At 38.0% G+C, this 14,984-nt stretch overlaps 1 protein-coding gene across 1 annotated transcript in view; it reads left to right on the top strand.

The window, feature by feature from the left end:
* Nucleotides 1–14,984, top strand: part of MDGA2 (MAM domain containing glycosylphosphatidylinositol anchor 2) — a 925,916-nt gene that overhangs the window by 891,848 nt on the left and 19,084 nt on the right. Inside the window, exon 15 of the mRNA XM_042252298.2 lies at nucleotides 13,179–13,309. Coding sequence (XP_042108232.1) covers nucleotides 13,179–13,309 — 131 coding nt within the window. The remainder of the gene's footprint in view (nucleotides 1–13,178; nucleotides 13,310–14,984) is intronic.

Genomic DNA, 14,984 nt, shown 5'->3' with positions numbered 1-14,984 from the left:
CTTTTCAGTGACATACAAGGTGAATGCCTTTCTCAAATTGGGAAGACCCAAAACAGGGACTCTGTTGAGAGCTTGCTTGATATCGTTAAAAGCCTGTTCCTATTCCCTGTTTCAAAGTAACGGTTCTGTATCTGGGCCTTTAGTGGCTTCATACAGGAGCTTAGCCATTAGCCCAAATCCTGGAATCCAAATTCTATAAAATCCTGCCATGCTCCAAAAGGTACAGAGATGTTTCTTTGTCTTTGGAGCAGCTTAGGCCTAATATAGCTTATTTTCTCTTTGGAGATAACTGTCTATTATGGGGTTTAAAATATATCCCAGATATTTAACTTGTTGCTTTGAGATGTGTGCCTCTATCTGAGAGACTCTGTAACCCTGGGCCCTAAGGAAATCATGGCCTTCGATGGTATTTTGATTTGAGGACCCCATGGAGAGACTAGATATTAATATATCTTCTGTGTACTGTAGAAGAGCACCTCTTTTTAGGTTTATTTCCCTTAGTTCCTTTCCTAGGGCTTGAGTAAACAGGTGTGTGCTGTCCCCAACTCCCTGAGGCAATACTGTCTGGGTGTATTGTTGCATTTGGCCTGAGTCGGTATTAGTCTGCTTGAGGACAAACGGTGTTGTGGTGAGGAATGAACTGGGATACAAAAGGAGGCATACTTGAGATCAAGTACAGTAAACCATTTAACATTCTCAGGGATTTGGGCTAACACGCTATAAGGATTGTCCACAAGGGAATGTATAGGGACTACTGTGTTGTTTATTGCTCTGAGGTCTTATACCATTCTATAGACCCCATCTGGCTCAACAACTGGAATAGGAGCGTTGTATGGAGACTGGCAGGACACCAAGAGGCCTTCAGAATTTACCTACCAAGTGTTGTAAACCCTTTTTCGTTTTTGACTTTTTAGGATATTGTCTCTTATTAAGATAGGCGGTTTCTGCATGTATGCTCAGTTCCTGTCGTGGCTGACTCTGCAACCCCCTGGACTGTAGCCTACCAGGCTCCTCTGTCTGTGAGATTTTCCAGGCAAGGTTACTGGAGTGGGTTGTCATTGTCTTCTCCAGGGGATCTTCCCTACCCAGGGATTGAACCCAGGTCTCCTGCAGCTCCTGCATTGGCAGGAGGCTTCTTTACCACTTAGCCACCTGGGAAGCCCTGGTCTCGCTCAGTCAGAGTCAAAATAAGGGGCTGCTTGGGGCCTTCTAACCTAAGTGTGGCCCCAAGGGTACTCAGAAGGTCCCTCCCAAGGAGAGGGGTAGGACACTGAGGCACAACTGGAAAGGCGTCGAAATCAACTGCTGCTAAAATTGGCAAGTGAGAGGTCCAGTGAAATAATGAGTGCAAGATTTTCCATTGATACCAGTCACAGTGCAGCTTTTAGAGGAGAGAGACCCAGTGTGAAAAATTAACACAAAGTAGCTCCTGTATCAATTACGAAATTGATTTTCTTAGCTGCCATGTCAAGGACTCCCCAGGGCTCTTCCATCAAGATAGGCAGCTGGTTGGGAGGAGCCACCAGAATCCCTGGGCCGCCTCAGTCATTCAGCATGGCCATCTCCAGAGTGGGCACCCCACTTCTCCTTCCAGACTGAGGACAGTCCCTCTTCCAATGATCTGTTTGTTTTGCAGGCTGGGCATGGCCCAGGGGACTTTTTCTGGCACTCTCAGGCCCTGGGGCTGGTTAACATGCATTGTAGTAACAGCATTCCCCCTTGTTGGTCTTACCTCCAGATGGATAGATGGACTTTATCGGCCCCATTGGGTTGTCCTGAGGTTGCAAGGCGTGGCTGACAGCAACAGTTATCAGTTGTGCATGAATGCTGTCTTGTCTTTTCTCTTGTTGGTTTCGCTCTTTCTCCTGATCTTGGTCTCCATTATTAAATACCCTATAGGCCACATCTAAGAGCTGGGGCATGGGTGTTTGTGGGCCATATTGTAACTTTGGGCGTTTCCACCCAATATGAGTGGCAACCTGGCTAATAAAATGCTCTCCCAGCAGAGAATGACCTTTGGAAATGGGGGATCTGATTGCAATATATTGGCATATTATCTAAATGCCTCCACAAGCCACCCATGAAAGAGGGCTGGATTTTTTTCCCCCTTGGGTCACTCCTTTAACCTTTTCGTATTTAACTCATTTTTCGACACACTTTCTCATGCCTTCTAATACACATTGGATCATGTGCTTCTTGACTTCTGTTCCCTCCCAAGAATTATGATTCCAAAAGTGTTCCTGACTCAGGACTACATCTCCACTCATAGTATAATGTTCAGATTGGACTCTGGTAAGCTGATCAGCATGCCCCTAGCTGCTGTCCTGATTCTCTGTTTTCCTCAGGGGTGTAGCAGGTAGACAGAGCTACTTGAACATCTTCCAAGTTAAATCATAGACCAGGGTGAGGGCATGAAACCCTTCAGTAAACTTACTAGGGTCTTCAAAAATTGACCCAGTTTCTGTCTGTATTAAGTCAGTTAAAGTGAAGGTCACGTGTACTCTAATTGTCTCTTTGCCATTTGTCACTTCCTTAAGAGGGCATAATTTCCCTGATCCTGGGTGATAGGAAGCCCCACTGTAACTTACCCCAGCAGGACTAACTTCTGTTTCTTGGGGTAACAGATGGTATGGAAGGACATAGGGAGGTGGAGTTTGGGATCGGTTGGAGGGACTGGGAGAAGTAGACAGCTCCAGAGATGTAGGGATATTGTCAGGAACAGGAAGAGCTAGGTTTCCTCCCTGGAGAGATGGAAGAGCTTAGAAAGAGATCATCTAAAATGTCAGGAGAGACTTCTGGTTTTCCAGGTTTTAAATTATAAGAGCTGTGTAGGGCAGTATTTTGGTAAAGGACCATGAAGGCCTGAAGGTAGGGAATCTCACTCCACTTCACCATCCTGCAGCAATAAAGATCCAATTGCAGAATGGTTTTATAATTTAGAGACTCATTTTCAGGCCATTTTCTCCATTCCTCAACTCATGCAAAGGCCAGGCACTGCTACAGTACAATTTAAGTTCCTCCTTTTCTAACTCTTTGATTTAAGAATTTCCAGTTCTTAAGGAAACACTCCAGAGATGTTTCTTCTGGCTTGGAGAGGGATCCTCCCATGTTGAGTAACTTGAAGCAAGAACGAGAGAGTGCTCCTAGAATGAAATACAGTGTCCTGGAAACATTTACCAAGAGGTTTTAACCTGAAGGGGTTCAGAGCATCCCCTAAATTCCCTTTGATCCCTATGAGGTTTCAAGCATCCTCTCCTCTCTCATTGATTTCTGACAATTTGTCTGGCTCCCATGATACCCTGTGCAGGGCACCCAACCCAGAATGGCCAGAGAAGGGCTTTTGAATGAGAGTAGACCAGTTGCCGGGACTTGGAGTGATCCTTTGTCTATAGAGTTTATGTCCTATGGTAATTCTCCTTGTTTTGGAGTTTATTCCTTGTGCCTGAGCAACTACAAAGTTTACAATCTGGGCTTCTGGGCAGTGGCCAGCCTAATAGGCTGTCACACATACGTGGTCAGGGAGGTCTCCTGGCTTTGAGAACGAGAAATATGTGGTCTGGGCAGGACTCAGCCTCCTCCCTTAACTGTCCTGCTAGTCTCATCTTGGAGTTTCAATCAATAGGAAATGAATCTCCTATCACTTTACCCTGGTGCGAATCATCTACCTCCTACCTCAGTTTGAATTTCTTCTATGGGGCATTTTTTCTGGTATGATTTACCTGAACCATGTTTGGTTATATCACAGGATCTTCACATGTGTGCACTTGAATCTCTTAACCAAGATGGATTCTACTGAAGAGACCTATGGGTAGACTAACATCAGTTAGCATTTCTCCCCTTTTGACCTCCAAGGAGACTTTCTGTTTGTGTGTAATTAAGGAGGTCTCCTGACTTTGAAAATGAGAAATATGTAGTTGGGAAGGGCCCAGTCTCCTTTCTTAGTATCCCTGCTATTCTCATCTTTGATTTTGGGTCTACAGGGAATAGATTTCCTATGACCTTACCCTGGGGGTGGAGAGCATCTACCTCCTGCCTCAGTTAGTCCATGGGCATTCTTCTGATGCTGGGAAAGATTGAAGGCAAAAAGAGGAGGGGGCAGCAGAGGATGAGATGTTTAGATAGCATCACCGACTCAATGAACATGAGTTTGAGCAAACTCCAGGAGATAGTGAAGAACAGAGGAGTCTGGCATGCTGCAGTCCATCGTGTTGCAGAGTCAGACATGGCTTAGTGGCTGAACAACAGTAACGTTCTTCTGATGGGTTTGTGGTGTGTAAGTAGGAATCAGTATCATCAACCTTCCGGTCTAACTGGTCTGGGGTCTACATGCTTGTAATTGTTCATTTCTCTTCCCTGGAAGGGTTTCAATATCTGGAAATAGCTCAAAGATATCTTTGTGTGTATCCCTTAATGGGGAATCAGGACCTTACCTCAAGGCTGCTCTTCACTGCTTATTTCTCCTTGGTCTCACATCCCCTCCCTTCCCTGATTAACAACAGCTTGAATCTGCCCACTGGAATTCAGGGAAGGACATGGAGGCTGAATGAAGGCTGTTTTCTATAATAAAAGAAATGAGGGGACACAGAAATACTTTATGCCCAGGAGCCCTACAGGGCCCTTTGTGGTCTCATTAGGTCTTAGATTCACTCATTTCTAGTCAGTAGGGTGAGTTCAACATGCTTTGTGCCTGGTTTAGAGAAATTTAAATTAAAATTTGTTATTTGGGATAACACATTGCTGAATAAAATGAAAGTCAAGATGTAATATACATGTACACCTGCGGCGGATTCATGTCAATGTATGGCAAAACCAATACAGTATTGTAAAGTAAAAAAATAAAATAAAATAAAAAATAAAAAGATATACAGCAAAAATACATGACAAGCCCATGCCATGAGTGAACAAGGGAGAGAACTTCTAGAATAGCAAAGTTAAGGTAAAGTTTCTAAGGAAGAAAGGAAATGTAAGCCATCCTCTAAGAGGTAAGTGTTGCTGAATACAAGCAAGTTCATTTGCCCTACAGAGAAGGAGGCCAAACAAATCCAAATATCAGTTTGTAGCATAGAAAAGTTTATTGCAGAACAGACAAGGAGAATGTACAGCTCAAGCTAAAAAGCCCAAACTCTCTGAAGGTGTTCAAGGAAGTGTTTTATAGGCAAAATTTGGGGTGAGGACTGCAGGGTGTGAGACTTTCTTTTGATTGGTTGGTGGTGAGGTAATGAGGCGGTGCTCCAAGAATCTTGTGCTCAGCCTGGTGTTAGCATTCTCCGCTTGGGTGGTGGCCTTTGTTCCTGCAGAAGAATTCAAAGATATTGTTATGTATATTTCTTCAGGAGGACCCAGGACCCTGCCCCACCATTGCACTACTGTTTCTTGACTGTTCCTCCATTGCTTCTGCCTTTCTTCACTTTTCAGATTAGCAACTGTTTGAATCTGCCCTTTGGTAGACCCAGAAGGTCTAGGACCCTGAAGCCTTGTTCCTATAAATAAAAAATGGCGGACTTGAAAAGGATTTGTACCTGGGAGGGTCCCATAGGGTCCTGTTCTTTTTTAGAAGCAAATAGTGACCAAATCTATAATGGTCTCTGACATACATTACAGAAATAGAAAGTCTTATAAAAGCTATGTTTTAGTAAAAATTTGGATACTGCTATAGAGGTTCAACTGGATACAAGAAGGCATGGTAATGACTGCCAAAAGTAAACTGACTTTTAAAATTTAAGATATCATTTCAATTCTATATTTTAAAAAATAATAATGAATGCATGCAGCTGTTTCTATTCAGGCAGAAAATAATGATTTTATAATTTCCCATTTTGTCTGTGTGTATAATACAAATGAGGTTACCAATTACCTATCAATAGACAAAGCTCTTGCCTGGAGCTAGATGATGTTGGCACATCTTGAAGCTCAAATTAATGAGTCTGTATTACTGATTAGAATGAAAACATAATTTATATGCAAGTGATTCCCTAGGCTTTGCAGTAAAGCAAGCTAGAGATTATATGAATTTGGTAAATTCAAATATCTATTTTAAAAGAGTATGCCCATTATAGGATATATATTTAAATTACTTATCTAAAATATGTACAAAATACTTATAGTAAAATAATTAGAAGCAAGTTATGTTTAGGACTTAATGAAGGAAGAGAACTTGGTAATAGTAATTATAAATAATATTTAAGCAAATTATATTTTATACTGCAGTTTCTATGAAACAGTACTAAAATAAGGATTGTGTTGTTGAATAGCATCAGGAAGAACTCCAAAACTCAGGTCACAGCTCATGAGATATTACAGCATTTAGGTCGTTTAGTCTTTCTGACTGTAATCCCTAAGCATGAGATAAACAAATGTGTCCTAACCCTGGCCTCTGACTCTTAAAGACTGGTGACCAAAAGATAAGAAATAGGAAACTCAGAAGAAAAATACAGTTAAGTTGTGCTTCAGTTCAGTTCAGTTCAGTTCAGTTCAGTCGCTCAGTCGTGTCTGACTCTTTACGACCCCATGAATCGCAGCACGCCAGGCCTCCCTGTCCATCACCAACTCCTGGAGTTCACTCAGATTCATGTCCATTGAGTCAGTGATGCCATCCAGCCATCTCATCCTCTGTCGTCCCCTTCTACTCCTGCCCCCAATCCCTCCCAGCATCAGAGTCTTTTCCAATGAGTCAGCTCTTTGCATGAGGTGGCCAAAGTACTGGAGTTTCAGCTTTAGCATCATTCCTTCCAAAGAAATCCCAGGGCTGACCTCCTTAAGAATGGACTGGTTGGATCTCCTTGCAGTCCAAGGGACTCTCAAGCATCTTCTCCAAAACCACACTTCAAGAGCATCAGTTCTTCGGCGCTCAGCTTTCTTCACAGTCCAACTCTCACATCCATACATGACCACTGGAAAAACCATAGCCTTGACTAGACAGACCTTAGTCAGCAAAGTAATGTCTCTGCTTTTCAATATGCTATCTAGGTTGGTCATAACTTTTCTTCCAAGGAGTAAGCGTATTTTAATTTCATGGCTGCAATCACCATCTGCAGTGATTTTGAAGCCACAAAATATAAAGTCTGACACTGTTTCCACTGTTTCCCCATCTATTTCCCATGAAGTGATGGGACCGGATGCCGTGATCTTCGTTTTCTGAATGTTGAGCTTTAAGACAACTTTTTCACTCTCCTCTTTCCCTTTCATCAAGAGGCTTTTTAGTTCCTCTTCACTTTCTGCCATAAGGGTGGTGTCATCTGCATATATGAGGTTATTGATATTTCTCCCAGCAATCTTGACTCCAGCTTGTGTTTCTTCCAGTCCAGCGTTTCTCATGATGTACTCTGCATAGAAGTTAAATAAACAGAGTGACAATATACAGCCTTGACGTACTCCTATTCCTATTTGGAACCAGTCTGTTGTTCCATGTCCAGTTCTAACTGTTGCTTCCTGCCCTGCATACAGATTTCTCAAGAGGCAGGTCAAGTGGTCTGCTATTCCCATCTCTTTCAGAATTTTCCACAGTTTATTGTGATCCACATAGTCAAAGGCTTTGGCATAGTCAATAAAGCAGAAATAGATGTTTTTCTGGAACTCTCTTGCTTTTTCTGTGATCCAGTGGATGTTGGCAATTTGATCTCTGGTTCCTCTGCCTTTACTAAAACCAGCTTGAACATCAGGGAGTTCACAGTTCACGTATTGCTGAAGCCTGCCTTGGAGAATTTTGAATGGTCTGGTGGGTTTCCCTACTTTCTTCAATTTAAGTCTGAATTTGGCAATAAGGAGTTCATGATCTGAGCCACAGTCAGTTTTGCTTACTAACTTCAAACTTCAGACTTGTTTCATGCATTACATAATGTATGAAAATCCTTGGGGATGATTAAATTCACACCTATTGATATCTGGTGCTTACCAAAGCATAAACACACTGCCTCTGAGCATTTAAAGTTACTTTTTAAGGGTATTAACACAATCCATTATATTAACTTCAGAATTTTCTTTCTATAATACTATAAAAATGGGCTGAATCAGCTTTGCTGAATCAAATTTCTCTTGAATAGCTTTATTCTGTTTCTCAAGCCCTCACTTTGTTGACCAAGATGATCTGAACATAAATTTAAGTAACTTCTGGTACTGAATTCCCATTTATCATTTGTCTATTAATAGTATTTTTTGTCATCAGCTCTAAAATAGACTAGTGAATCAATAATTTGTCTTTATTGATTTGGATAATGGAATAGACATTTACATTATATTTGTAAGAACTTATTTAAATCAATTATATTTCTAGTGTCTTTTGTTATAACAAAAGTAATACTTGCTTTTAAATAAAATCTAGCCATAAAATCTATTCAAAAATTAATTCAAAATCTAGGATAATTCAGATCTGGCCTGTTTAGACCTAAGAAAAGTCTTTTCACATAGTACATATTTAATAAATATAAATAGAAATAATCCAAGTTTGAGTTTATATTACATAGGTAAAAATAAAATGTCAATAAAAAAGTGAACATGATCATAGGCAAAACATATACTCTGAGATAAAGTACATTAAATATTGATATAATAATTATTAGTGATATAGTAGTGGTGAGTCATATCTATTAATATGTATATTATTTCAAAAGTATGTATTTATGTAAGTAAATTATAAAAGACATAGAGTAAACAGTGCTTGGTTAGCCTAATTAAAATGAATAGACCTAAAAAGGATATCATCATTTTATTAACATTTAAGAGATATTTCTGTGTATTGATTTGGTGATGGGATTGATTCCTTCACTGCAATCAAAATAGCAGGCCATGCTACCAAAAGAAATAAGACTTTGTATAAACTGTTATTTCACTCACTGCCATCTATTTACATTAGTACTTCATTTACTAAAGTATCCAGTGGTAATTTTTTAATGTATGGAACAAGTTGAACTGAATTGGTAGCTTAGGGGGAGCATCTTTCATTTTTTTAGATGCAAGCTATTGAAAGACCTCTACTGGGTAAAAAAGCTAAAGTGATACATTTAAGAAATACAAAAAAAAAAAAAAAATTAACGTAAGATAACTGATACTTTCCTTTCTGGAAAAGCAATGCAGTTTAAGTAGAAATCAGTAGAAATGATCTTAGTTCAGCACAGTTATCATTGTTATAGCTAGAGGCAGGCCATGGAATTGACAAGCAGTCCTTTCCTGTTTAATCCACACAGACTATTTCACTACGTAATTTTCAAAAGGTATTTGCTACATAACACTTTGTTCATCCAAAGACAACAGGTTCAAAAAAGTATCACTTTAATGTTTAACACAGTTTATTTTTATATGGGCATGATTTCCTTGGGAGCGCTCCCCACTGTGGATTTATGTTTAAAAATAGAATGCAATTCCACCACACAGAAATACGTGCTGTGGTGACTTTTCCTTTTGGTATACGATTGCGTATCTGATGCACAAGGGACCACCACCAGCCAGCAAGAAAAGCTGAGCCTCACTGGGTGTCTAGCAAAGATGAATTTAGAAAGCTACTTCCTGTTATAATAGCTCACTGAGTATAGGGGAAAAGCCCCAGAAAGTTCAACTCTTAAAAGCCTCAACAGTATAAATGCTTTTCCATTTATTCTCGATTGTTGAATCATTATATAGTAGTGAAACCTCACATGCACCTGGCCTATAGCTTTAAATTTTAGAGGAGGAGCTAACAATCCACACCCATGCTGTGCATATAAAAGAAGCCCCATTAGTGGTTTTAGGGAAAATGCCACAGGATTACTTAGAACTATTTAAAATAAAGAGGAAGAAGATAAAAAAGAGAGAAAGAGAGAGAAAATCAGGCTTGATCCCACAGTATAAAAAGAGGCTAACATGTACACAGTAAAATAAGCACATATTGTCAAAGAAGAATTACTGACAATTTATATTTTCAAGAAAGTGTAAAATGAAATGTATGAAACAAAAGACGATAAGAGTGATACAACAGTGGAACAAGAAAAGAAGGAATTAGATAAAGGACCAAAATAAAGGGGAATTTGATAAGATCAGAAAAGAATGTAACATCAGAAATAATACAGCTGGATCAAGATGATATTAGGAGCAGAAGGATAGATCCAGATTGTGAAAAACGAATCAGTACTGTACTATGAAGGACAAGCCTGAGATTATTTCTTACACTGATGGAAAAAGATAGAAGATGATAGATTCTGAAGCAAAAAGTGAACATGCAACATGGAAAGAAAAAACAAGAAAGGAAAGTGGATATTATTATATATAAATATAGATGCATTACTTCTAAAGGCAATACGAGAAATTGAATCAAACCTAATAAGAAAATAGTAGTCTATTACAAAGTTAATCCTGTAGTATACTCATAGTTCAACATTAAGAAATGTATACTGATGTAATCTATTGCATTGAGAAAGAAATAGAGAGGTACTATTTGATATCTTGATAGATAAAATATACTGAAGATAATGTTTGAGACTATTTATGGTTTATATACTATAACTAATTTCAATTTCCACAAAAAACTTATGCTAGTTACGCTCATCATCATTTACCAGATGAGGAAATTAAGGCAGAGAGATTAAGAGACCACGTCAAGCTCATCCAGTTAGAAAGTGAAAGTTATGATGTAAAGAATGCAATTTTTTTATTGTTTAAAAATTAGGTGTTTGTATTTATTCATTTGTGTATAATATGAATACAGGTGGTCTTATGAATAATAATTAGGCAAAATTGCTCTAAAAATCTGAAGGATAAATTACTTTATAACATATAATTTTACATAAGCTGTGCTCATCTCACACACTAGCAAGGTGGTGCTCAAAATCCTTCAAGGAAGCCTTCAACAGTATGTGAACTGAGAACTTCCAGATATATAAGCTAGATTTAGAAAAGGCAGAGGAACCAGAGATCTAATTGCCAACATCCATTGGATCACTGAAAAAGCAAGGGAATTCTAGAAAAACTTCTGCTTCTGCTTCATTGAACTATGCTAAAGCCTTTGACTGTGTGGATCACAAAAAACTGGAAAGTTCTTAGAGATGGGAATACCAGACCACCTGACCTGCCTCCTCAGAAACCTGTATGCAAGCCAAGAAGCAACTGTTAGAACTGGACAAAGAACAACAGACTGGTTCCAAATTGGAAAAGGAGTACTTCAAGGCTGTATATGTCACCCTGCTTATTTAACTTCTGTGCAGAGGATATCATGAAAAAAGCCAGGCTGTTTGAAGTGCAACCTGGAATCAAGATTGCCAAGAGAAATATCAGTCACCTCAGATATGCAGATGACATCACCCTAATGGCAGAAAGTGAAGAGGAACTAAAGAGCCTCTTGATGAAGGTAAAAGAAGAGAGTGAAAAGCTGACTTAAAACTCAGCATTCTAAAAACTAAGATCATGGCATCAGGTTCCATCACTTCATGGTAAATAGATGGAAGAAATATGGAAACAGTGACAGACTCTATTTTCTTAGGCTTCAGAATCACTACAGATGGTGACTGCAACCATGAAAGTAAAAGACACTTTCTTCTTGGAAGAAAAGCTGTGACAAACCTAGACAGTGTATTAAAAAGTAGGGACATCACTTTGCCAGCAATGGTCCGTATAGTCAAAGCCATGGTTTTTCCAGTAGTCATGTATGGATGTGGTAATTGGACCATAAAGAAGGCTGAGCAACGAAGAATTGATGCTTTCAATTCTTTCAATGAGAAGACTCCTGAGATGCCCTTGGACTGCAAGAGATCAAACCAGTCAATCCTAAAGGAAATCAGCTCTGAATATTCATTAGAAGGACTGATGCTGAAGCTTAAGCTCCAATACTTTGGCCATCTGATGTGAAGTGCCAACTCATTGGAAAAGGCCTTGATGCTGGGAAAGATTGAAGGCAGGAGAAGAAGGGGATAACAGAGAATGAGATGTCTGAATAGCACCACCAACTCAATGGACATGAACTTGGGAAATCTCCAGGAGATAGTGAGGGATGCTGAGGCCTGCCATGTTTTGTATCTTGGCTGAATTGATGCTTACACTATAATATATATTGATCAAATATTACTGACTTGTGCATTTAAAATGAATTTTATTGCATGTAAATTATACATCAATAAAGCTGACTTTTTAAATTGCATCTATTAAAATACTGATTGCCTAGCATTAAGATACCAGATTTTAAAACTCAATGGGTTCAAATTCTGCCTCCGCTATTTTCTTACTGTATGATATAAGGCAAATTACTGAATCACTCTAAGTTTTCTTATCTATAACATGAGGATAACAGTATTAAGTACTTCACAGAATTATTGAGAGGATTCATTTCTTACCTGAAGTGTTCAACATATCATATTATTATTATCATCATTACTGTTAGTACTATGTGCAGGAGATGAGACTGTTGAGATACAACAAATCATGAGACAAAACCTGTTTTCATTTTCTCTTGAGACAATTCTTTTAGGGAAAAAGAGATGTGGATGAAAAGTAAATTGAAAATGAACTAAGACTGATGTTAACTGATGATAAAAAAAATTCCATAAACTTTGACCATTACGGACAGTACATGATTACATGCTGTATTTGTTTTCTGTTGACACTGTACAAAAATTACCACATACTTCATGACTTAAAACAACCACATGTGTCATCTTAAAGTTCTAGAGAACAGAAATTTAAAATGAGTACAATGGAGCTAAAATCAAGATGTCGGCAGGGCTGCTGTCTTCGAAGGCTCTAGGGGAGAATCTGTCTCTTTGTGATCTTTAGCTTCCAAGGGCTGCTTGCATTCAGCTTGTGGCTCCTTCATTCATTTTTAAAACCAGCCGTGTTGCATCTTCTCTTTCACAGGACCTTCTCTCCTGCATCAAGTCTCCATCTTAGAAAAAAAGATAGATGTGATTAAACATAGGGCCCACTGAGATTATTTGAAATAATCTTCTTAATAAAATTCTTAATTTAATCACATCTGCAAAGTCTCTTTGCCATATAAGGTAACATTCAGAGGTTCTATAGATTAGCATGCGATCACCTCTGGAGACCCGCCATGTATGCCAAGTGTCCTAAGAGCAAGACTGGAAATGAGAGAGGAAGAGAAGAGGAGACACTGGAGTATTCCATGAAATTTCATTTTTTAAAGTTTACAAGCGCTCAGTTAAGGAGAAACAAGTATGAAGCCAGAATAAATACACAGAATAAAATTATATTGTTATTTTTAGGTGTTTTAAATGTCTATCTACGTTTGAAAGGACAGACAACAATAGAGAATCCACTGTGGTCTTCAAGTGGGAACAAAGGACAACGATGGAATGAGGCACATGTTAATATATATCCAATTACTTCATTTCAGGTAAGAAAAGAACCGTCATGTCTGTGGATAGGTTGTTGCACCTGAGCATAACGTTAAAGGCAGAACTTGAGCAAAATTAGAAAAATAGTATGTAAAAATTCTGATATAAGCATCACAAAAATTACATGATTGTTTCCCTTTAGTTCTAAAAGCAGTGTTATAAAGAGAAAATGCCCTTTTCTTTTATTAAGTAACATCTCTCAAGTAATATGTTTGAATAATGGTCTATCTGAATTCAAGTGATTTGCCTGGAGACAATGTTATCCATTTCTATAAAATCATATGTGTATATTTTGTTACTTGAAGACAAACAACATAGATTCTTATATAACAGAAGCTGGATAATCAATTCTCAATCTGAATTTTACTTGATGGAATTTTGTATGCTTTAACAAAATGTGTCCCTTTATCATTTTAGTAATTTATTACTTTGATTTTCAATGTCAGAGAACTTTAAACAAATTGCTTTTATTTGTTTTTATGTAGAAAAGAAAGGCTTAGATAGGATTAAGAGAAATAACTAGTTGCAAATATATAATAAACATTTTAGCATTTATACTAGTAGTCATCATGGCTAGAAACAATTTATCATGAAACTGTTTTAATGAAGAAAATAATGTAGTTTACTGATTTTAGTAACTTTATATAATATATGTGTTTTATATACTCAGGTTGAGGTTTGTTTTTTTTTTTTCATACTGGAGAGTTCTTATTGTATTTTATGGCATTTAGTAAGGGTATGGAAATTCAGACAGTGTCAATTATGCTAATTTTTAATTGGTGGAATACTCTTTTTTGGTAACCTAATCTATAAAGTTGTAATGATTTTGATTTAGAGACTGCATTACTAAAACTCACCAAGATGATAAAAATGCATTCAGTTGTTCACTCTGGTAAAGAATAATGGAGTAAGTCTAGTTGATTATCTAAAAACACATAAAAGCAACTCAAATCATAGATCCTAATAATTTTTTTCTATGAAAAAGAATAAAATAGTAAAAATGGAATATATGGCAGCATATTATTAAACCAAATTAAACTTGGGAAGATGGAACTTCAAAGCATTACTGATAGAAGTAACCTTAATATTAAAATGTGCATACCTCTATAGGCATCAAAAAAATCTTTCTAAAAAGACATATTTTTCTTTCTATATCACTGACTTAATTAATACAAAATTATTAAATCAAATATATATACTTTAAGCATTTAAGGGAATAGTTATATTAATGTTTCCTTCAGAGTAATTCCTTGTTGCTATAGACGTTGATTTAGTCAATATTTATTGAGTACCTCCAAGATAGGTTTCCCTGGTGGCTCAGCAGTAAATAATCTGCCAACAATGCAGGAGACTTGGGTTCGACCCCTGGGTTGGGAAGATCTCATAAAAAAAGAAATGGCAACCCACTCCAATATTCTTGCCTAGGAAATCCCAGGTACAGAGGAACCTGGCAGGCTATAGTCCATGGGGCTGCAAGGTCAGAGATGACTAGCAACTAAACCAACACCACCACACCTTCAGGACAGTCATTTTTTGTCACAGACAGCAACTCAATCCTTATTGAGCTAGTACCATATGTCAGGCACATTGCTAGGCATAAAGATTTAATAATGATTGTTTACTTCAGATTGGTGGGAATACATATATAAACACATGCATTATATAATGTAATAA

This window comes from Ovis aries, chromosome 7 (assembly GCF_016772045.2).
Source record: "Ovis aries strain OAR_USU_Benz2616 breed Rambouillet chromosome 7, ARS-UI_Ramb_v3.0, whole genome shotgun sequence".
Lineage (NCBI taxonomy): Eukaryota > Metazoa > Chordata > Mammalia > Artiodactyla > Bovidae > Ovis > Ovis aries.
The sequence above is the reverse complement of the archived record's forward strand: the minus strand, read 5'-3'. Positions and strand labels throughout refer to the sequence as shown.